Source organism: Polistes dominula, unplaced genomic scaffold (genome assembly GCF_049000335.1).
Source record: "Polistes dominula isolate Pdom_NZ unplaced genomic scaffold, Pdom_raw_medaka contig_21, whole genome shotgun sequence".
NCBI classification, from domain to species: Eukaryota; Metazoa; Arthropoda; class Insecta; order Hymenoptera; family Vespidae; genus Polistes; species Polistes dominula.
In genome coordinates, this window is record NW_028301061.1 from 592,018 (window position 1) to 618,242 (window position 26,225).

At 30.4% G+C, this 26,225-nt stretch overlaps 1 protein-coding gene across 1 annotated transcript; it reads right to left on the reverse strand.

Moving 5' to 3' along the window:
• Position 1: 1 nt before the first annotated feature.
• LOC107070423 (phospholipid-transporting ATPase VD) lies at positions 2–26,189 on the reverse strand. Its single transcript, XM_015328619.2, has 20 exons — positions 25,559–26,189; positions 20,826–21,473; positions 20,566–20,745; positions 20,184–20,444; positions 9,416–9,691; positions 9,160–9,328; positions 8,731–9,084; positions 8,364–8,659; positions 8,105–8,290; positions 7,722–8,019; positions 7,214–7,646; positions 6,753–7,138; positions 6,401–6,688; positions 6,070–6,321; positions 5,890–5,994; positions 5,625–5,812; positions 5,377–5,538; positions 3,743–5,302; positions 948–1,458; positions 2–434 (listed from the first exon to the last, which is right to left on the reverse strand). Exons 2-18 carry the CDS (start codon positions 21,461–21,463, stop codon positions 5,251–5,253), a joined length of 4,524 nt encoding a protein of 1,507 aa, XP_015184105.2. The 5' UTR covers positions 21,464–21,473; positions 25,559–26,189; the 3' UTR covers positions 2–434; positions 948–1,458; positions 3,743–5,250.
• Between the last annotated feature and the right edge of the window lie 36 nt (positions 26,190–26,225).

The following is a 26,225-nucleotide window of genomic DNA, read 5'->3' on the forward strand; positions in this document are numbered from 1 at the left end:
CCTTCTTTTTCTTTTTCTTCTTCTTCTTTTTATTTCTTTTTTACTTTTCCTTATGTTTCTCCTTCCTCTTCCTCTTGCATAAATATCTGAACGTGTGTGATGTTCAATTAGCCTGAGGCATACTCATCTTCTTTTAAAGGTAATAAAAAAAGGTCTCGTTACGATGAAGACAGTTGAGAAAAATATGAAGGTCAACGATTCAACTGCATCAGTGTTGTTATTCTGTCACCACACCACAGGATATTATATAATATTCGAGTTTAAATTCATTCGTTTATACTAAACTCAAGTTGAAAGTCATTCAATTATTCAATTCAAACTTCGTCTATTTTTTTTTCCTTTTTTTTTTTAATTATTATTATTATTTTTTTTTTGCAATCGATTAATTACAACTATGATTTATTTTAATCCAATAAAAATCACATGGATGTATCCTGAAAAAAAAAGATAAGAAAAATAACAGAAAAATATATGCAGGTAACAAAAAAAGAAAGAAAAAACATTTGGTTAATTTTAATACAAACGTATATACAATCTTAATAAATTAATTATTATAATTTACAATTGTAATTAATTTAAATATAATATATTTATAAATATTATAATTTACAATTGATTATAAAAAAAATAAAAATAACAACTCAATTGTAAATATGCAAGTAAAAATAAATTTGATAAATGTTAATGCAAACGTATAGAATTTGAACATTTAATTATTTAATTATATTCATATTATTTAAATATAATAATATTCATTAATTTAAATATAATATATTTATAAATATTATAATTTACAATTGTGATTATATTCAATTGTAATTTAATTCAATTGTAAATTATCAACTCAGAAATAACCACGTGGATTTGGTTCACGTGATGAAACTCGTGTTTTCAAAAAAAAAAAAAAAAAAAGAATGCTAAATAAAAAAAATTATTAAATGTCTTACCTTTTTTTTTTTTTTGTAAATTATTCGAAAATAAAAGTGTCAAAATCTTCTCGATTTCTTCGACTTTTTTCGACAATACGATATCATCTGTCTTATAAAAATCTTTTGACAATAATTAAAATGAATGTACGATTTGATCATGATTTTCCTTAATCTTGCGATTAACTTAAATGAAACATTCTTCTTCTTGATTTTTTTTTCTTTTTTTTTTTTTTCTATCAAATGACGACGATCAAAGAAAACAACATAATCTGATAGATGGTTCGTTCATTCCACTTGTTAAAAGGAAAATATCAAATACTTCTCTCTCTCTCTCTCTCTCCCTGTTGATTAAAACTGCAAACGTTATCCAATGATGATTCATCAAAAAGGAATAAAACGTTCAATGATAATAAACTTTAACTTTCATTCATCTGCAATGCACTCTCTCTCTCTCTCTCTTTTTCTTTTTTTTCTCTCCCCCCAATCAAGTTTTTTATTTCAAGAGGAAATTCAAATTACAGTCGTCTCCCTGAAAAAAGAAAATTATTTTACAAAGCTTTTTTTTTCACATCAAACATATGATCAAATAATAAATAATACAAAATTGAACAAAGTTGTTGGCAAATCAATTTCCCAATCAAACACTCGACGATTAATTAACCCCCTTAGAGTGCTATGAACGCATATATGTGTTTGTTATAATATTAATGTAAAATAATGTAACATTTATCAATTAATTAATTAATTAATATAAATTATTTATCCTAAACAAAAATACAATATAATAATAAATTGTTCCATTTCTACGAAATCATTTGAAGTAAAATCCTGCAAAGGATAATAGAAATAATCTTCAAAATATCCTACACACACACACATACGTATGTCACTTTCATCATAACGTGTCACACGTATATCATCAACTTTTCAAGAAGAAGAATTCTTCTTATTTATCTAATAAGATTTTTTTTTCTGTCCCCATTTCTTATCTTAACGTGTCAAAGTGTTATCGAAAATATTACAATTGTGTGTTTAATTTAAAAAAAAAAAATAGAAATGATCTAAGTTTAAAAAAAATACAAACAATACAAAAAAGAGTTGAATTATTTTGATTCGACACCAAATCGATTCCCCAAGTTCGAGTCAAAAAAAGCCACAGGGACAGATTTCCCATATTAATCCGGCTATACCCCTTTGATAACAATAACAATAACAATAATAATAATAATAATAATAATTGTCAAAGATGATAATAATATTATAATAATAGAAGAGAGAAGAAATAAGGCCGTGTGTCTCATATAGCTTAAACTTTAGTTTGATTTATAAATAGTCCTTTAGCAAATGCTATCTCGTAATTACTATACACTGCTATAAGTACTTACTCTTTCTTTTCTAAACGTAATATATATATATATGTGTGTGTGTGTATGTATGACTAATACTATCAGTCTTATATACATATATCTATCAGAGACACGTGACAAAATTGTTGAAGTAATCCTGGTGTTCACAGTCAACGGCGACTATCAGTCTCGATCGATCGTCTGACTGACTGACTGACTGACAGACTGACCGGGAACACTCCTCAAGTTCTACTCTTAATCAGGATCTTTTCGTAATACATACATACATACATACACACATACATACGTAAAACATTGATCAGTATTATTTGTACAAATGTTCTTCTTTAGGTGAGGTCTCTAATTGTAAAGGATGAAGTAATTCATTCTCACACTGCTTGACACACGAAACATATTTTGTTCTCTGCTGCTACTCAAATATAGCATTTGGCACTTAGCAAGAACGTGTCTCTCTCTCTCGTAAATATGAATAACATGTGACATCTACTTGTAACATATGAATATGCAAATATAATAAATCTAGATAAAAAAGCAACAAAAAAAAAAAAGCGTACTCTAGTTTATTAGTTTATTGCAAAATCAATCTAATTTCTTTTTTTCTTTTACATTAACAGTAATTGCACAAATTGTGTTATATGTTCATTACATTCTGATAATTTTATCTAACTTTAATGTTGTTGTTATTATTGTGTTTAAAAAAAAGTATTTTTAAAAAAGTTCTTCTTCTTTTATTCCATTTGATATGTATAAAACAAAATTTTGTTCTTTTGCTGATTCATTTGCAAAAAAAAAAAAAACTTGTTAACTGATCGTTCTAATCTTTTGCCACGCATAACAAAAAAAAAAAAAGCACCGATAGCTAACTCGTTAAATAACAAATTCCGATATTTGTAATGCGGAAAAAGACAACAACAAAATAAAATATTTAATTGTACGTTCATTAAAAAGAATTTCTAGAAGAGGATCTTCTTCTTCCTGTATAAAGAAATATATGCGACATGATTAATTCATTCGTTTAGAAAAAAAAAAAAAATCCAAATTCCTGAATACAAAATTTCAGACAGTTCTTAACAGAACATCACAGGCTAGCACTTCAGAAAAAAAAAAAGAAAAAAAGAAAAAAAATCGAACCGATAGATCCTTTCTTTAAAAACTCGGATATTTTAGCCACGTGTAAAATCAAACTGTAAAAAAAAAAATTCGGTAAACAACACCAGCACACGAGAGAGAGAGACACACACACACACACACACTCACCTGCACGATTATTAAACAATAATTGTTTTATTCACTAATTACTTATTTTGAAGCAAAAAGAAAGAAATATTAGTCGACTGTTTAGCCGCATCTAAAACCCACACACATTCATACACGCACGAAGAGAGAGAGAGAGAGACACGTACACACACATACACATACGAAATAACAATATGTGTAAAAGTGTACCTCAGTAGGAGGTAGTCTCTCCTTTCTAAATAGCCAAGGTATACTGAAGTCCAACATCGAAGTAGAGTTGCAGGCAGCTACAGCGACAGCGACAGCAACGGCACGCCAAAAGGAAACCCCACCCACCCCTTTTCCTCAACCAACCAATTCTATCCCTACCACGATTTATTTCCGCATGATACAGTGGTTCTCAAGGAATACCAACAACGATTTGTATTTCTCAGAAACAGCCCCTTATCAAATCTATGATTTTATCTTTGTTCTTTCTTGTTTTTTGTTTTTGTTTTCCTCATTGGATTGGAGTAACAGGATTTTCCATAATACGGGTAGAAAATAAGCAAAAGATCAATGATTTTTTTTTATTCAGAGGAACGCATTTTGGTATTTATGTTTCTTTCATAGTCATCAACATCTCCACCATCTTGAATTTTACAATTTTTATCAAAATACTATGCCCAACTGCAGCAGCAGCAGCAGCAGCAGCAGCAGCATGTGCAACGCGTTTCTTCATTTTTCAATATATAATAAATGATAAAACATCTCTTTTTTTTTTTTTTGTTTTGTTTAAATCTTTCTTTCTTCTATATACACGCACGTAAGATAATTTTTTTATATATTATATACATATATTATAATTCATGTATATATATATATATATATATTTTCTTTTCTCACGCAATTATTTTACTTAATTACAATAGTAACAAATTTAATGGCATATTTTTATTAACTAACACATGATGTATAGAATTATATACATTCACGCATAACATATATTATATATATATATATATACATTACTCTGTAAAATGTTTTTAAACAATTTTCTATATATATATATATATATATATATATATATATATATATGTATGCACACTTTAACTATCGATATTACTGTTAAGTATGTCGACCGAACGTATTTCTTTACCTATTAACACTATCACTCTAACTCAAAGCGATTACTTTCACTAAAACGTTTTTTTTCTTTCCAACCCCGTTAAAACCGATCGACATTTTAGAGAGAGAGAGAGAGAGAGAGAGAGATAGAAAGAGAGAATTTGACTATAAGACAGTCTTGGTCCCTAAAAATTCACAGCCTTGAAATGCAACGAATAAAAAGAATCTAATACGATTGTTTTTTCTTCTATTTTTGTTTTGTTTTCTTTTTAAGGCCACCACGATGAAAATTAAAAGTATGATAATAAAAAAAAAAAAAAAAAAAAAATTAAACAAGAAAATAAAATTGAAAATGCGTTAGCAACGACAACAACAACAACAACAACAACAACAACAGGAAAAGCTGTTAAACGTTTTGACAGCAACGACAGATAAGTAATTTGTTAATTTGAATCTACAACAACGTAAGATGCGACGTTATTATTTGAAATATGTCGCCATTTTGAAAAATCAACGTCGATGATAATTAAGAAAAATCTAGGTCTTGGCAGTATTATCGACCTAAGGCGATAAGCAGTCTTCGTCTTCTTGGTTCCATTTGTAATGTGCTGTCACGCAACGATGGTTGTCAATGCTTCGTTTGGATTCCCGTAACTTCTTGGTCTGTTGAATAATATTTCAATGAAAACAAAATCGTTCATTGAAAAAGAAAAAAGAAAAATTCAAATTATAATTACCTGGTAGTGTTTTGTTGACTCGAACGTGACCAACCTGTTATAAAACTGGAATTGGCTCTTCCAGCGATTCGCTGTCGACGTCCCTGAGTTTTCGAAACCGCAACAGTTGCACGTTGTATCATATCAGGTACCAATGTCGATCTTGCACTTTTGTACGTCAATCTTAAATTGCAACGAACAAAATATAGAATGTGCAAAATTTTGAAATTGTTTCAATTATTATTCTAATTAAATTCATCGTCAAATACCTCGGTAATGCAGTTAGAACTGATGTTAATATCACAGAAAGCCAATAAGTATGCCTTGTCATTGCCATTTCCATAACCCAATATGAACCTGGTAATCCCATGCAATTTACACAAACTGCATTGTATATTAAACAGAATCCCATAAAGGTGAAAAGTGATCCCATTATAGCAACCACGTGAATTATCGTCTGAAATTGTTAAATCATTTATGATTATCATTTCATCGTGGTTCTAATTTTATTTCATTGTCTTAATCGATATTTACCCATGATCTCGTTTCGATAGATGCATGTAAAAGCATTGAAAAAATGCATGCCGTAGTTATGGTTGTTCCAAATTCCCAAATATCGATGGTCGAATCGTAATAAGTCTAAGAAACAAATATATTAATAAAGATTTATAAAAATGTAGATGAATTTGTTATAATCGAAGCTGTTGTACTAACCAAGAAGATGATAAAAAATATGACGATACTCTCGTAAAAGGCATCGGCCATGGTGATCCAAAAGGAAAAAGGTCGATAAACTAAACCCAGTCTTCCCCTTTTATAAAGTTCTGGATTAGAAAGTAAAACATCTGGTGTGGTTATACGATCGTATACACCTAATACAAGTGGAGGTAGCGATGTGAACAACAGGTTGTATAGCATCAGATAAATTTGATCTATCATTACAGCGCCAGAGAAACCGCAATAAAACTGTATGAAAACAACATTGAAAAGATTATAAATACGAAATTATAGAATTAATTGAAATATACATAATAGTAAAAGTTACCTGAAACCAGAAGATGAGAAATACGAAAGTAGCATTTTTATAAAAAAAATACAATATCATTCTCGACAATCTATCGTAACACCAATGCCCGTGCAAGAGTAAAAGTCTATTGAGCATGGAAAATTTGCAAATAGCGAAATCAGCAGCCATGACAGCTTGTGTACCTTCCTGACCAGAGATACCAACACCAACATCGGCTGTTTGTATCATGCTCACGTCATTAGCACCATCACCGATAGCCAATGTTCTCATTCCTAGTTGTTCCTTCACTATACGCACTATATAAGCCTGTAAAAAAAAGTGTCAAATGAAAAACAAATGCACCAATACAATGATGGTAGATGTGTTTTACCTTTTGAAGAGGCGTAGCTCGACAAGCGAGTACACTGGAACAGGTTCTTGTTAATTCAAGGAACGGACCAGTTAAACCAGATCTTGGGTCAAGTATGACGGTCAACGTTTTGCCATCAACTACTAGTGCACGTTTCCTTGGCCATGGACTACCTATCATATGTGCATCCCTTTCTGCAACTTCGTATCCGTACATCATTATACCATCCTCGGTACGATTATGAACTCCTCCACTTAAAACATTATCCTTTTTAGCTGATTCCAAATATCCGTGAATCAAAGTTTCCGCGACCGATTTAGATCTCGTTTGCAATTGCAACAGTTGCATAGCTGGCGAAAATAAACGAGCCGAGTAAGCAACGTTTACTGCTGTTTCTGGTTTATCACCTGAAGTCAAAAATTATTATTATTTCAAATTGAAAATCAATTTGTTGTATAAGTTTTTAAAGTATTTTGTTAAACCTGTTAGAACCCAAAGAACGATTCCAGCGTTGACCAAAGCAGCGATAGTTTCTGGAACACCTGATTGCAATTTATCTTCGATCCCAGTTGCTCCAAGTAACGTCATATGATTTTCCAAGCTCGCGTAAGAATCTCGAATACGACGTTCGCGATTTTCGGTTGCCAATTCGGCTTCCAAATGTTTTTTACGCCAAGTTTCGTATTCCTGTTGAGTCAACGATCTTCTTGCCATGACCAATGTACGAAGACCTTGACGAGCGTACGAATTTAATTGCTGTCTAATTTTAGCCGACGTCATTGAATTTTCGTCACTCGATATCAACGACGCTAACACCGTTGTATCGGCTCCTTTGCTGTACAAAATAATTTCACTGGTTAACGGATGACGTACTACAACTGACATACACTTTCTGCTGGAGTCAAAAGGCAGAACCTAAAATACATATACAAATACATAAAGAAAAATGCATAAAAACAATAATAATATTAATTTGAAATTATTACTAACATATAAAATCTCGTAAGTGAGAATAGATTTGTCTGGCAGTGAAATAATAGCATTACGAGGTGTACGTTTGAGAAGTTTGACATCGTAAGCTCTAGCAGCGTTAACCAAAGCCAACTCGTCAGGACTTTCAGCTTCGTAGATAGCCGGTGTTGGTGTCAGTTGTTCAACAGACCTTCCACTCATATCAAAGATTGGACTCAATATATTACGCCTTTTCTGTCCACCGTTTGGTGATTGTCTTCTCGACAACAAACCCAAACCTATACTCGGTATCGAACTTATGTTCAACAACTTTGGCCTGGAAACGAGGCAGCCTTGAAATCAAATGTTTCTCGAGAATCATCCTAGATTCAATTAATGTTAATAAAAAAACTAATGCATACCTAGTTACTTTAGTTTTTAATTTAGGTGTATCGTTAAGAACAGCCGCTGAATCGATGATCGATGAGATCGGTGAAGGGTTGTTGTCTTCCGCAATACTTGGGGGTGGTGTTGATGATACTGGCAAGGGTGGTATCGATGGCGATGGCGAAGGTGTCACACTTCTAGACTCGGATAATCTCTCGTACCTATTTGTTATTATTATATTGTAATAATAATTAGATCCCAAAAGATCAATAAGACAAAATATCAAATACCAACCTAGTTGGTCCGCTTCCATTTTTTTGTGGTTTCTCTATAATACCACTTGAGTTCATAATATCATGATGTGGTTGTGAATTAACCACAACGGTGTTGCAAGTTGCCAATACAATAAGGAACTCTTGCAAACGATGCCTAAAAGTACCAATGAGTAAATCCTCTTTTAATCTTGGACAAGGCATCATATTTTCACCGTCCCCTTCATGAGCATAATCTTGCCCACCAACCGCACACTTTCTGAACAACATCTTGTTCTCCGTTAATGTACCAGTCTTGTCCGAAAATATATATTGAACCTAACAACAATTCAGAATCATTAATTCATGTGTCAGATTAGTTTCTAATCAATTATATATCTTCAACTTACTTGACCCAACTCTTCGGTGATATTCAAGGCACGGCATTCAGCTCTCCGATCGGTTTCTTTGTCGTACAAAAAGTTGTCGCGTCCGATATGATAAATCTGTCCGACTTTGGCCATCTCGATGGTTACGTACAAACTCAGAGGTATCATAACTTGAAGTATTATAACAAACGTACAAAATGTTATCATACCCTCGATATTGGGTTCTTGTAACAGGGGAAGAAAAGGGATAAAAAGTTTCGATGAAAATGATGACAACCATAATCGACAACCAATTGCACCAATCACGCAAAGTATTAACAGGATTGCCACGCACCAAATGATGTCGCAGTTCATCCTTTTTTCCAAACGAGAACGCTGCAAGTACAAATTTGTATTAGTTAAAAGGAATGGAAATAAATGGAATGGATTTAAATTTAATGTAAAACATACTTTGTATCTAGGCCCACCATTATTTAGCATTGCTTTGGTCTCATGTCCAGCATAGACCACAATACCTTCGATAAAATCAGTATTTTTTAATAAACATTCCCTGAGTAATAAATTCTCCGTTGAAACTGGTACTCTGCCACCATTTGGATGAACGACAGCACCATGAAATCTATAAAATAAATGTTGGTTTGTTCGAAATGTTAAAGAAATTAAAATAAAATGATTTAGTTGCCAACCCAATAAAATAATCGTTTACCTGTATATCCTAGTACTAGGTTGATCAACTTCTACCATAGAACGAAATTTAGCAGGTTGAAATGTATCCTGCAATTCGTAAAAACCACGAACTACTTGTCGTTGTTTCAAATTCGTTTCACCGTCTAAATTACAGGTATCGAGATAAGCTAAACCCTGAGGATCACTGCTACGAAGAAGTAAAAGATCTGCTGGGACTACTTCGTTGTTTGAAAGGTGTACCAGGTCACCGACCTTTACGTCCTTCCATGCCACCTGCATGTATCTACCTCCTTCCCTGAAACAACGTCATAAAAAGTAACAATTTAACGAATATACAAAAATAATGTGTCTCTCACAAGCGACAGGCTTAATTTAATTTATAAATTGATAAATGAATTAACAAAATATACTAAATGGTTTGACATGAAGTGGTATTGCATAAAAGTAGAAGGAAGACATTGTAAGGTTTGCCAAGTTGATTCAACTAATGCAAAATAGTTGTGTAGTCGGTGGAACACAACAGAAACAAAGACATCGATTCAGTTCAACTTGGGAAAACAATGAAAGTGGTTCATTAACGACATATACACACACTTATTGTCTTTCTAATCTAAATGAACACTTTATTTTGTTGACATACAAAGATAAAATGAAATTCATTCGAGATCAGAAACAATGTTTGCGTTTGTTCGATACCATCGTGTATTAAAACAAGAAGATTTGTTGTTGGAGAATAAAAATTGATAGAATTCTAAAATATTAGTGAAATAATAAAATACAAAAAAAGGAATTGAATCTTTATCATCACTTAGTTGTTACGCGTCATTGATCGTAATGAGAGAGTTGGAAGGCCGAGACCAAGACCGAGACCTTTTGTGCAACCTTTCAATGCCTTTACTAACTACCAACGTATCTATCTATCTATGGAAATAACAGAATGACATATACACAACGTGACGACTGACTACTATCCATGTCGCGTGACATTTAAATTAACCCGCATAGGAGAAAACTTTAAGAGAGTTTAAGAGAGAGAGAGAGAGAGAGAGAGAGAGAGAGAGAAGGAGAGAGACTACTTGTGTAATCCATTACTTTTAATATCGTGTCATTTTCTTAATATTATTTGTTTGTATTTCATCCTAATTGTACAATTAGGTTGCAATTTATAAAAATGATACTTTGTCACGATATAATAATACTCGTGAGACAGTTTTAAAGTTCTTGCAATTAAATCGAAAACACGAATGTGTTTCTACAAATGATTCATACCAATTATATATATTTAGACATAGTTTTTAATTTATTTCCAAATAAATAATTGTATCTATTTTTTGGGGGGGATTGTTGAGTTTCAATCTTAACTTAAAAGAAAAAAAAACAAATAAATTTGATTTTATTCAGGCTGGTATTAAAATAGCAAAAGTTATGACGACTCTAGTGCGTGTGTGTTTTAACTCTGGAAAACAATGTTGCAGAAATTTGTTTTGCTAGAAAAGCACGTTTGAAGATAATCAGTAGACTAAACTGAAACGTTAAAAAGGAGACCTTTGAAGTTGGACCAAAGTAAACTAGAAACGTTTTAATGATGTCATTTCAAATAAATGATTTAATATACGATATTTGTGATTAGATATGAACGTAATTACTTGATGAGGGGGAAGTGATGGATGGGTGGGTAGATGGGTTTCTTTTAATGAAATATTTCTGAAAAATAGAAAACAAATAATAAGATAGTTTCTAAGAAAATGATTCTAGAATTGAACTAATAAAGTTCTAATGCAACGGTATGTGCCACATGGTTGAGTTATTGTTAGATACGTGATCGGATATATTGCCGATCGTGAGTGAAGGTCACCCAATCACCAATATATAATATTCGCTTCTTGAAATGAACGTACGAACTATAATAAGTATCTTTTAAAATAGCAAAAGTCTTAGAAGAAAACCTTCATTCCATCCATCAGTCCTCTCTTTATTATTTACGCAAAAGCTAAAAAAAAAAAAATGATTGGAAAAACCTTGATTAGAAATAATTCCTCTCTATATGAAACAAAAAAATCTAATCAAAAGTTAATTGATTTATAGATCCAATAATAATAATTATTATTATTATTATTTGCGAGTTTTGATTTGCGAGTCTAGGAAAAATTCAATTAAATATCAATTAGCTATATGTGTTTTGTTTGAAAATACAAACAAATGTAGCTCACAATTAGTCCGATATACACGTCTCTTTAAGTCAACGAATTACCTTATACCGCCATCTATTAGAATGATATAAACTATCTTATCTTTCAAGTTGAATGAAACTGCACAAAGTGTGCAAAATTTGATTAAAATCCGTTCACTAGTTTAGGAGTCCATTGCGGACAAACAACGTCACACGTAATTTATATCTATTAAGAAGATAAGATTATATTTATAAATAATTAATATATTATTATATAAAAAACAAATATTATATTATATCACACATACAAAGACATACAATATATTATTATAATATTAAATGCATTAGTATGCATTATATACAAATGCAATTAATATGCAAATTTAATGATAATTAATTTAATTGATTGAAATATAATTAATATTCATTTTGAAAGTTTCAACTTTGTGACCATGGAAAACCCCGAGATGATGATAATAAGTACAAATATATGTCCCACATGTATGGTTGTTCTCTTCCTATAACACGCATGGTTTGTAATGATGTAACTGATGACGTCATGCAATACTTAACGGCACTCGTTCCAAGTAGTAAAACAAGATAAAGAAAAACGAGATGAAAAGGAAGTGGAGGAAGGAGGAAAGTCTGAAGGATCTTTCATCCTCTCCTCCTCCTTCACCACCACCACCATTACAACCATCACAACCACCACCACCTCCACCACCTATTCCTTCTCCTTTTCCTTCAAGTTCTTCTTTGACTTCAACGAGATAATACCACGCAAATCTGCTACAATAAGCATTGAATTCATCTGCATCATCTTTTCATAGTTGCATTACACACACACACCATATGATGAATACTTATATAATATTTGTTTTTGTTTAAATAAACATTTGACAATTTGTAAAATAATTGATAGTTAATTAATTTGAACGAAAAAAATAGAAACAAATTCTTGTAAGAGGAACATGAGTCAACCATTTTTTTTTTCTTTCTTTCTAGTCCTGTATCTTTATGTGTATATGTGTGAACGTGTGAATGCACATGTAAATGCTTTTAACCGGTTTTTATTGTCATACTGCAATAATAAAAGATATTTTCTATTTCTAGTAACTAATTGACATCATCCTGTTTCCCTATGATGAAAAGACAAGTAACACGTTTCATTTAGTTTCTTTTTTTTTCTTCTTCTTCTTCTTCTTCCTAATTTACACCACAAAAGTATCGTTCTTTACAAATCTTGGAACTCACTTCTTTCCTTGTTCAATTATAAAAAATAATAGAAGAGGAAGGATTCTTTTTCTCTTTTTTTTTTTTTTCATGTCTCGTTCAAATGAAATTATCTGAAATTATCTATCCTTCTTGATCTGATGGAAATGAAAGAAATCAAAAGCCAAATAAGGTCAGACCGATCTAACGAAGTAGGTAGAGGTCGATGTTAACGATTTAAAAAAAAAAAAAGAATTAAGAGTTTAAGTAGGAGGAAGGACTTTTTCAAGTCGTCAAGCAGTAATAATAAAGAAGAAAACTTGTTTAAAAAATAAAAATAAAAAGAAGAGAACTGAGGAATATAAACAGTGAACTCGTTAGTAGTTAAAACTCCATCTGTTATCTTTTTGTTCGTATTGAAGTATAATCATAAAAAAAGGGAGGAAGTTGAAATTGTGTACGATGATACGTTTTTATGTGATTACACAAAAGATATCGATGATAACTTGTTGAAATATAATAGGACTACGTTTGTTCACAAATATCTTAATTAAATATTACGTTATTTGAAAAGTCATTTATTTATAGGAAACTACTAGGGGTGTCCCACCACGCGTTGCTATGGCTCACAATCAAATAATTCGCAATAAATTGAGATATAAACTATCCTATCTTTTAAGTTAGATAAAACTGCACACAGTGTGCAAAATTTTATTTAAATCGGTTTAGTAGTTTAGGAGTACATTGCGGACAAACAACGTGACACATAATTTATATATATATATATATTAAGAAGATTATTTGAAAAGTCATTTATTTATAGAAAATAAATTCAAAATTACGATAATAAACTTAAATTATCATAATATTTAACTATGATATTGGGATCCTCTGGCAGGGGCGTGGCTTAACAATTGGACCTATCTAATCTAATTTTGAATTTAGTCACCAGATAGCGTATTCAAGTGTGCTAGAGATTCCAATATTAAAATAACAAAATAAATGACGATAATACATTTGAAATTATCTTAAATCTGAACTATGATACATTATCGAAGTATTGTTTTTCTTTTTTTTTTTCAATCTATTAAAAATAATAATACAAAATAATCATATCTTAGATAAAAATTATAAATTTGAAATTACGGTAATTATTGACAAAACTAAAATTACAGATTTTTAATGACACCGATAATAATCACTTAAATAAAAATTGGCAACATCATTTATGAGAAATATCAACTAAACAAAATTATTTTCTAATAACGTTCCATTAAAATACTATTATAAAACTATTATAAAACTATTATAAAAGATATCTAATAGAAAAGTAAAATAATATGTTCAAATAATTATGTTTGTGAATATTATGATTGTGTTTGTGAAGTTGACATCATATCCCTAAACTTAAAATATATTCTGACGATGAACGAGAATTTCTTCAAAAAATTCACAATTTTCTGATATTTCTTTTTTCTTTTTTTTATAAAACAAAAAAAAATTGATAAACCTATTAAATTTAATTATTAAATGAACATTAAAAAAAATAAAATAAAATAAAATAAAAGTCATTGATATCATTCGATCAAGCAAACGATTGTGACATCGGTAAACATCATCGGTAAGATTGTTGGATTTGAACACACCTTTTTAAAAAGGTATCGTGTCAACAAAGGTGCAAAAACATGAGATAAAGTGATACATTTCTTTTTTTTTTTTGTTTCAAGACAATTTTCTAATGGCTAATTTTCTCTGAAATTTCGTAGGAAATGATGACAGAAATCAACATAGAAATTGATAAAAATAGATAGAACAAATCGGAACAAATATATAATCTATAAATATAAAGAAGGTTACGTTAGTTCTGTGTAAAGTATACTTCAAGAGTATTCACAAATAGGACGTGATGAAAACCGAAGTTTTATTAATGGATATGTAAAAAAAGGAAAAAAAAAAAAAAAAGAACTGTAAATGCAATCTATGAGAAAATTCAAACCTTAATTAAGGAAAAAACAAATTCCCGTTAAGGTTGTGTCAAGGTAAAATTCATATTCGATTTATACGCAGAAATAGAAAAAAAATGATTCATTTATTGGGATCTTCCAGCACACTTGAATACGCTATCTGGTGGCTAAATTCTAAATTAGAGTAGATAGGTCCAATTGCTACGTCACGCCCCTTTCCCAGATTAATCCCAATATTAATTTATTTATTAATTTTATTCTTTCTACGATCCAATTATATTATTTACAAAATACAATCGTGAATTTTCAAGGTATTACTTTGATTATTAATCAAAATATTCGTTTCCTTTTCTTATTTTTTGGTTATTTTTTTGTTCCTAACACCCGTTATAATAATCTTCTCATCTTGATCTTGTTTAACATAGAAACAGCTTAAAGATTATTGAACAATCTCATTCTTGCACAATTTCTTTTTTTTCTTTTTTTTCGTCCTAACAGCGTGGGCTTCCCCTTACGTTAACGCGTTAACATAATTTATACGTGGTTCTGACACAACTTGACCATGAAAAATATACTATGGTAATAAAGTTGTAAGACCTTGATGGTTAGATATTACACTCGTATAAATGATGAGACAGGGTGGTATTGTGCAAAAAAAAAAATAACAAATTGACGTATAAATGTGTACTTATATGATTGTTTTAAAAAAGCTCGATTGAAATGAATCCATTTTGATGCCATTGCACGTACCTTTTTTTTATCGATTATTCTAACGTAAACAGAAATTTATATATTATAGGTATGTGTATTAGCTGACCTATCATGCAAAATAATCGATGTTTATCAACGTACTATGCATTAATTTCCAATTTGTTTATTCATCTTTTTTATTTTATTAAAAAAAAATAAAAATAAAATGAAATTGAACGCAAAAATTATATTAATTTGAAATTAAATTTGCCGCTTAAAAACATGTGACACAAAAATCATCAGTTGATTGGTGTATGAAAATCTGATTGTATTTTGAATTATAAAAAACATATTAATTTCTATTTTGTTTATTCATCTGTTTGATTTAAAAAAAGAAAAAAGAAAAAACAATAGAACACTCGAATTATTAATTAATTTAAAATTAAATTTGCCGCTTAAAAACATGTGACACAAAAATCATCAGTTGATTGGTGTATGAAAATCTGATTGTATTTTGAATTATAAAAAACATATTAATTTCTATTTTGTTTATTCATCTGTTTGATTTAAAAAAAGAAAAAAGAAAAAACAATAGAACACTCGAATTATTAATTAATTTAAAATTAAATTTGCCGCTTAAAAACATGTGACACAAAAATCATCAGTTGATTGGTGTATGAAAATCTGATTGTATTTTGAATTATAAAAAACATATTAATTTCTATTTTGTTTATTCATCTGTTTGATTTAAAAAAAGAAAAAAGAAAAAACAATAGAACACTCGAATTATTAATTAATTTAAAATTAAATTTGCCGCCTAAAAACATGTGACACAAAAATCGTCAGGTGATTATTGGTGTACAAAAATCTGATTGTATTTTGAGTTATAGAAAGAAAAAAAATGCCCAAGAAATCATCTGATTGATGTTAAAAGATCAAATTGTAATTTTGAGTAATATAAAAAAAAGAAAGAAAAAGAAAAAGAAAAAGAAAAAGATTAGAGAAGAGTTAAATTTAAAGAAAGAATATTTCTTTTCGATCGAGGAGTCAATGGCCGATAAGAGTAGACAAAGAAGAGAGTACACTGTAGAACATGGTTCGATGTTGGTATTGGTGTAGGAGCTAAAGAAACAAGTTGTGGGAATTCGCATAGTCTCGTCAAGCAATGCGAATAAAAAGAGAGAGAGAGAGAGAGGAATAATAATAAAAAAAAAAAAGAGAGTGGAACGAACGATCGGGACCCGTCGGTGGTGTTACCGATCGATCGGTTCTATTCGTAACGTTATCAAAAGTATTTTTCAAAGAAGCCGCAAAACCACGAGAAAAATAAAAAGAAAAAAGAAAAAAAATAGAAAAGGAAATGGAAAGAGAGTCAAGATGGTTTTTGCTTGTTAGTAGAAGTGGTTGGTACCTCGTTATGCAAAATCAACAGGGTCCTTTCTTCGATCGTGAATACATTAGAATAATGTTACATACATTGATCCTAAAATAAGTTAGTCTCTTTCATTCACTAAATATTTACACCTTGTTGAACTCCATTATTTTTCTTCTTCTTCTTATTTTCAAGTGAAAACTTTACAATGGGAGTGATTTGAAATAAAAAAAAAAACAAATCGAACGAGAGAATAAGACTCATACATTTAGAACTTTTACAAATTAAATATATTATCTTAATTTATATAAATTACGTGTCATACGTTGTTTGTCCGCAATGGACTCCTAAACTATTAAACCGATTTTAATCAAATTTTGCACACTCTGTGCAGTTTTATCTAACTTGAAAGATAGGAATAGTTTATATCTCAATTTATTGCGAATTATTTGATTGTGAGCTACAGCAACGCGTGGCAGGGCACCCCTAGTATAATATAAATTAAAAATATTAATATTAAATATATTTAAATAATATAAATAATAAAATTATTATTACAGTTATGACAATAACAAAAATCATAGCAACTTTGGTAACATAAATAAACAAAATTTCGTATAAATTTCATTCGTGACTTAAAATCCAATCCATTGATTGAAATGATCTAATGTAAATGTCAAGATCATTTAACTTTTATATATATATATATATATATCGTGATAGAAAAATTAAGTTAAACTAAATAATAAAAATTGTTCCAAATGTGGTGGGTAGTGTGTCACGAACCGTCTACTTTATTTTCAATTGAATAGAAGTGAATGATGATGATGATGATGGAGTCAATCGAACGTTTCTTGAATAACGATTATAAAGAACATGGAATTAAAATGAAGAAAGAGAGAGGAGAACAAAATAATACGTGGTACACGTGTACCGAAGCTTCTTATCCAAACCTAATCTTATTAGTTTCAAATCCTTTAGGATGGAATTTAGAAACCCACACAACAAAAAACAAGATAATGGAAAATTACTGAATTCAATATTGTACCCCTAAGTTTACAAAAAATTCAAATTAGCAAAACTTTTTATTATTTTTTTTTCATCAAATAATTAAATCAAATTTATGAAAACCATTAAATCCCATAGATGTTACACCCTGCCATTTTCACCTTCTAATAAAATTTAAATTCACAAAAATTCAATGAACAATATTAATTATTAATGCAACAAAATTATTCTTTTTAAATAAACCATTAAATAATCCCATAGATACTACACTCTATCATTTTCACCTTTTAATTCTAATTCAAATTGAAATCCAACAAAAATTCGAATTAACAAAATTGTAAGATGAAACAAGCAACAATCAAAACAAAAAGAGAAACATGTGTGTAAGATCACACGTGTTAGAAATGAAATCTTCCAAAAACTAAGTTTCGAGAGAATAAGACGAATACAAAATATCTACTGTAGGATAATTGTATTCTCTTCTTATTTAGTAACTTGGCCGTTTCATTGTCTCCCACCGCTCCGTTACATAGCCGCCTACACCGCTCCGTTACATCGCCGCCGTCGCCTACCGCTCCGTTACATTTTTTCAAATAACACCCGTTCTAAAGAAGTTTTCACTTTAAAAAAATAAAATATTCGAAGAAAAGAGACATATCGACGATTATTTTATTATTCCAACGGAATCATTCATCGTTTAAAATAATACATGTTGTTTAGAAACAAGTTTTGCATTAGGTGTACACGTAAGAAAAAAAAAAAAAAAAAGCATCGATAACGGGATAAATTGTCACGAGGAAAAACGATAACGCGAAATGTGACGAGCATATAATATAAGCCACGTGTGTTAAAGGTCGTGTCAATTTATGTTTCAAAAAAAAAAATAAAATAAAAGAAAAAAGAATCTAGTAAAAAAGAAATTGTAACTAGTTAACGAAGGACAAAAGTTACAAAAAAAAAAAAAAAATTGCAGAGATTCCCCCTCGTTCTTATCTCTTTTCTCTTGATTTTTAATTTATTATATTTTTTTTTTTTTTTTTTTTTGGTAAATAAAAACTTACGCGCGTATCAGAATCACAATAGATCGATATACCTTTTGCATATATATTAGTGTATGTGTCCTATGTTAGCAGTCGTGCGATTAAATTGCATTATAAATGACCTCCGTGTCGTGATCGTTCTAGGGACACAACTACATAGACAATCTTACTAGCATGTACAAATAAAAAAAAAAAAAAAAAAAAAAGAAGAAGATATTACAACAGTACAGTCATCAAAAACTACCAACGATTGTCGACTTTTATCATCGTCAGTCATATCACCCTCTAACTTCATCATCATCATCCCTTATTTTGTTAACACCTAGATTCTTTTATCAAACAACTAAATGTGACGAGTTTTCATTCAAATTAAATGACACGTGTCTATGTAAAAACTGGAGATATGTGTATGTGTGGGTGTACAGGTGTTTCTTCAGACGTTTATGTGTGTATGTATGTATGTGTGTATGTATATGTGTTAGAATAAAAAGAAAGAGAAAGATTTACCACAACCATGACCTCTTCAATCTACCTGTTAAGGAATCCGAACAACGTGGCATGCAACGAAAAAGAAAACTCACTTTAAACGTGAAGTTTCTCTTTGGAATCACCTGATCGTACGTTTTTTTTTTTTTTATTTCTAATCGTTAGAAAACATATGCGACGTTTAGAGATAGTAGATTGAAATTAAAAAGATGAAAAAAAAGAAAAAAGGGATTGAACGGAAGTAACAAGGTAATTTAAATGATAAAAGAGATAAGAGTGGAACAAAAATACAAAGCTTGTTAATACCCTATATATATATATCTTGAAATATTTGTTAAAAAATTATATGTTATCTATTGTAATGTGTACGTGTGTTTATACATATATATATATATACATGTGTGTATGTAATTGAAAGAGAGTATATAATTGATATGTACAGAATGAAGTATACGATTGAATGTAAGACAAAAGCAAGACAGACACTCTTCTCTCTCTCTCTCTCGATCTCACCCACCCACATATATGTTTATATATATATATATATATATATATATATATATGTATATAACGTTGGTAGTCGACCTAAATGCTTCGAAACGACAACCGCATTGGTATCGATCGATCGAATTCCGCGGTCGAAGGAGCGGAACCTTTCTGAAGGATTCTGACTCGTCTTCATCAGTTAGCACAATTTTACAGATTTCTATCATATTTCTAAGCATTCACATTTAATTTCTTGATAATAACACGATGACTATAGTAGTAGTTGTTAATACATTGTGTAAATACAAAATGGATTAAGGGAAAAATATGAAATATAATAATGATTAATTAATATTTACCCAACGTAAACTCGACAGGTGGAATTGTTGACTCTACGATCACTGGCCAATCTTCTTCTATCTTCGAAAAAATCTTTCAAGGCTGTAACACCCAATACAAATACCACTGGAATCATTGCCACTTCCTTTCCAAAGGCATTGATAGCCGGTACCCAATTAAGTAGGACGATTAATATGAAGTATAAATTAGCAACACGGTGAAACTGTTCCAACAAGTTACGTGGTAGGAAGCTCAGGGTCGTATACTTCGTTGTGCGTACCCTACATTGTTTTTTGTTTTGTTTTAACAACAGAAATAAGAAATAAATTCCATTAACGTTTGTTTTACATTCTTACAAATTATGAACAACAACAAAAAAAATGAAACGTTACAAGATCTAACCTATTGTCTACTCTTGCACCATTTGGATGCTGACTCTTGGGAGTTTTAGGTGGTACCAAATGATTAGGTACGATCGTCCTTAATCGAGGTTCCTCAGGTAAAGGTCCAAAACAACGTGCCCAAATTCTTCTCCACAATGGTGGAGCCGCGCTACGTCTTATTGTGTAGATTGATTCCGATCTAGAAATGGATTATAACAAAAACAATTATTGTAATGTATGATAAATAATTGATTGATTCATTTGAATATGAATTTGTACCTGGAGGCTTGTCTGGAGTGTCCACGAAAGGAGGGCACTTTCCCAGCTGTTGAAGGCCGAGATTCCTCTCTGTGTCCAGGTGGTAAAATGAAATCTGTTCTCGAGCCAACTCGACTGTGTCCAGTAACAGGAAGTTGACTGTTTTGAACATCTACCACCTGTCCTTGACTGAAAGCTCTTTGATGTCCTGGTTTTTTCAATGCCGAGGGACGAATCGGTCCAGTTATTGATGGTAAAGGTCCTAAATACGATCCACCAGTTTGCCAAGGCGTTTGATAAGGTAACGAGTTTGATGTAACGCTCGAACTTGCCAGAACACCACCATGACTGGCAGATCTCGCATGGGTCTTCGAATAAGGTCTTCTTCTTGAACGAGATGAAAGATCTTCGATATCCTTGATCTCCCCGACATCGTTGTTTCTCATAGAACCAAATATTGGTGCCGATGACGGTGTAACTTGAAGGGATGATATCGTGGTACTCCCTGGAAGTTGTTGTTGTTGCTGTTGTTGCTGTTGCTGTTGCTGCTGTTGTTGTTGTTGTTGTTGTTGACGAGATACACCCGGGAATACGTAAAGAGAAGCTTGTTTCTCGATCTCCTCCTCGCAAGCTGCTTCTTGCATGCCTCTCTCGGACATACTGGCACATCTACAAACGTATTATTCCCTTTATTCATTGAAACAAACGAAAAGTATCATCTAATAGGCATCGATAACAAAATCTTATCATTCCATTTCCGACGTGTGTTCCTTCCTCATCATTTTGTTCAAAATGATAAGAAATAAGTTATCGATGACTAGTATTGAAAATATATATTTATGTTCGATCTACAATAAGAAAATTCCCCACCATCATATTATTCTAGGAAATAGATTTCAATCAAAGAGATCAAATATTCGCGAATACAAATTATCGATGATAATGATGATGATGATGATGATGATGACGATGATCAAAACGAGATATTCTGTTGAAATTGTTTCGAAAGAAGAAAGTCTACTCTGCCTGTTCTATTTTTACGATGAGTAGTACTACACCCACAAATAAGAGAGAGAGAGAGAGAGAGAAAGAGAAAGAAAAACAGATATATAGAATGATATTCAGGAAGCAACGTTGTTGTAATAATCCACTTGGAAGCGATGACTTTCATCGGCACACTCGGTGCACTTGCACTGGTTGGTTCCCCACACAGTTATGCTATTATTAAAATTAACCAACATTTTCTATATCTATCTATATATATATATATATGTTTCTTGTATTTTCTCTCTTTTATTTATTTATTTTGATTGAGAATTATTCTCAAATGAATAGATCTGACAAAAATCTGAAACAAGATGCAAACACTTTTTTTTTTTTTTTTGATGTTTTCATTCACACGGTCACCGACTAAATGAACGAAATGATGATGACGTTCTATATCTATACATATGTCAGCAAAAAGCGTATCTAATGTAAGCCACCTTATCTTTACCCCCCCCTTCCACCTTCCTCCCTTACCCCTCCTCCTCCTCCTTACCCCTCTCACATATATTTGTACGTCGTTAACCTGAGCCTCGATAAGACAAAAATGTGAATTATTTTTATTTTTTTGTATTGAAAGTGAGATCGAATGTTTTACAATTATCGAAGAATAATCAAAATAATTAATAACATTTGAATAAGAAAAAATATTGTTGTTTGTTTGTAATAAAATTTGTGTGGAATAGATGATTTTTTTGAGTGACACGTAAAAATTGAAAATAATTTAATTTACGTAATAATTATTATCAATTTTGTATTATGAATAAAAATTACAACCAACAATTATGAAATTTACGTGGTACTGACGTGGTTTTTTGAACGTGTAAATAAATACGCGATATCGATAAAATGTTATTAACGATGACAAACGTTAACTTATCGTTGTTCCGAGGAAGGATGTCTGACGCATACATCTGTTAGATTAGAGACCCCCCAAACACGTTGACTATATGCATATATATATATATATATATATTTAAGCTTGACTATTGTTATTAACATAACCTTGAACGATTTTCATTGAATTTTTATCAACATTCAATATATATTTCTTTAAAAAAAAAAAAAAAAAAAAAACGAACCAATACCAAAAAATGAAATTCGAAAGAAATCTAATAATACGACGAATAAGAAGAAGAAGAAGATTTTTGTATTTTGTATATTTACAGAAAAGTATAAACACAATCATTATTGATAAAAATAAAACGTTCAATGATCTGTTCTTTTCGAGAAAAAAAAAAAAACATTGAAAATTGTTGAGCACTTATTAGACTCTTGTTTTGTTATTGTTGTTGTTGTATTATTTAAATTATGTACACCCTAGTTTCTCAGATAATCGTTTAGGAATTACTCGGAGTCGCGTGTGTACACGTGAACGACCAACTAAAGGATTCCATTGGTTGTTGGTTCGATCGATGCCAAGTTAAATCCCAACGCCTAATGTAAACGGACAATATCAAGGGTAGAAAAATCGAGCGATAGACAAAATTTAGGTCACTGTGAGAATGAAGAGACAGACAATAGTGAAGGAGACAATACCCCCGTAGAAAAGTGTAGACTAAATCAAACGAATTTTAATCGAGAATTTAACCAAACCCCTCCTCCCCATCTTCCCCCCTCTTCCCCTTCTGTTCAATTTCCTTCTCTTCATTCATTTCGATCTTTGCTCTTTCTATTTTCGAATAATTATTATTAACAAGATCAAATGTATATTTTCAATATCAAGATCTATGATTAAAATTTAACAAAGATGGATGATCATTTAATTTTTTTTGGTTTTTGTTTTTTTTTTGAAATTGTCTTCGATTCATTACAAATTGATATAATTATTATTAATGATAGTAATAATATGAAATATATTATTAAAAACTGTAATGCAACAATATCTTCTTCTTGCACGTAATATTTATTCACAGTTGAAAAGTTCAAAAAGATGAAAAAATAAAAAATATATAAAAGACAATCGATTATTCTTACGAATTACAACCAACTACTACTTCCATTTACTTTTTTTACTTTTGTACTTTTTACTTTACAACGCGTATTATATATATATATGTGTGTGTGTGTGTGTGTTTATGTGTTGTGTTTGCTATACGCACAGTGTAAAAGTTCACGGTCAAAGTAATTTTCGAAACCTTTATGCATTTCATATACATATATATATATATATATAGAACGATGACTGAATTTAAATGACAGTGGTCAAATCTATAAGATCCTTACGATGTTATAAACACATGCATATATATATATATATATATATCAATTAAATGTTATCTAGTCAAAATTTAGTAGGGGAACATTTAATAACTATCTTTAACTATTCCCTAGAAAATTATACTATGAAGGGTGTAAAAAAAAATTATCATATTTGTTTTAAATGATAATCGATATTTAAAGTTGTTAAACAATATCTAATAAAATTAACGTATATTTGCAATATATTAATATTGATAACAATATTTATTATTTTTAAATATTATATAATATATATATATATATATATATTAAAAAATACTTAGAAAAATTAACAGTCTCTTACTTTATCTCTCTTTCTTTATCTTTCTTTATCTTTCTTGTTCTGTATATCTCTTTTTATTTTTTTATCATGATCATCGAAGAAGATAATAATCATCTCAACGATAGACGAAGCCAATAATAAAAAAAAAAGATAAATGATCCAAGATCGCGTAACTAATTTATGCTTGCCTCCTCCTCCTCTGACAAATACACGCATACGTACCACGTGTACACGCATACATACGTACGTACGTACACATATATCATATACATACATATTTATCTATATTGTTACATATTATATAGAGACAAATTCTTTCATTAATGTCTCTGATTTATATTCTCGCTTTGGTTCGATCAATCGATCGTTTGATATGCTCTTAATAAATATACGTGAATCGAATAATTATCATCTACCATGATTTCTAGTAGATCTCTAAATTCTATCATTGCTTGATACAATCATCATCAAATATTATATAATAATAGTATTTTTATTATTCTAATATTTGTACTTTTTTTTTATTGCAATTGTTTTTTTTTTTTTTTTATTTATTTCACCTGGGTGCATGCATACGTGATATATATATATATATACTGTGTATAAAGTTGTTATGAGAAATAAACTGTATATAAAGAATAGAAAATACTGTCTGTCCTATTTATCCTTTTTTGGGATAACACAGACAGACAGACAGACAGACCACCATCATCATGTCTCACATATAAATACAATTCCTAATACCGTTCATGGAGATTCCATTAAAACGGTGTACACCTGTTAAACTATTTTTTATTTTATCTATATTGTTTAAAAAAAAAAAAAAAAAAAAAAAAAAACAAATATGAAAGAACAAATTTGACACAAGTATGAAAAAAAAATAGTACGCGTCTCGTCGAATTTCTTTGAGATTTCAAATGAATTAATTAATATTTGTTTTAATTAAAAATAAACGTAAATCATTGTCTTGGAACGAAGAACATGAAAGAAATGATTTACCTTGCTTGAAAGATCCATTTTATTAACACACATTTTTCAAAGTATATAAACTTGAAATTGAAAGTAGTAGTCGGATTTATATTTCTTTTTAATTATTTGAATTTTAAATAACAGAATTTTCTCTACACGTTTGTGCGTGTATATGTTAAAGAAAACTAAATGATATATTAATCAAAATAATACATACATTTTGTAGGGCTCCCAACGTGGTCCACGTGGCCTTGGAAAATGCTTCCTGATCCGAGGGATGGCACTGGTCTTTCTTTCTCTCTCTCTCTCTCCCCCGCACAGTGTCTTCGAACTTTCTTCTTTGCTTACGTTTCACATCATATCATTAAGATCATTTAATCACCTTGCTTATCGTTTCAACGTATGATTTTAAAATTTCATTAAAATATACGACTTCGAAATAATATACAAAGTTAATAAATAATTTGTCTTCTTTTCATTGAATCTTAAATATTATTATTATTATTATTATTATTATAAATAAAAAGAATACTCTATGAAAATGATTTAAACAATATGACAGGTAAAAAAACAGACGTATTATTATGCCACGTACGTCAAATGATTTTTGAATGGTTTAATCGGTAATACGAGAATATTTATCGACGACCCGTTAGAGATAACTAAAGTACACACATAATATAACTCAAAGTAGACACGGAAGAACGCGCGAACTTCTTCGTACTGACGTTCACCGTTCACCGTTCCATTCCCCTTACACCACTTCACTAATGCAACACCTCCCGCCACCCCAATCGTATCGAGCGAAGCGCACACTGCATATAAACACTCGGCCGACGGTCGTAGGTACACTGACACGGCGGCTTGAACGTGGACGGCGCCAT

Bases quoted from the DNA above. Each gene is read 5' to 3' on its own strand.
- LOC107070423 (XM_015328619.2), bottom strand. From the start codon at position 21,463: ATGTCCGAGAGAGGCATGCAAGAAGCAGCTTGCGAGGAGGAGATCGAG. The intron at 20,445-20,565 runs GTTAGATCTTGT...AAAACAATGTAG, and splicing joins GGTGCAAGAGTAGACAATAG to GGTACGCACAACGAAGTATA. The intron at 5,303-5,376 runs GTAATTATAATT...ATTATTCAACAG, and splicing joins AGTCAACAAAACACTACCAG to ACCAAGAAGTTACGGGAATC.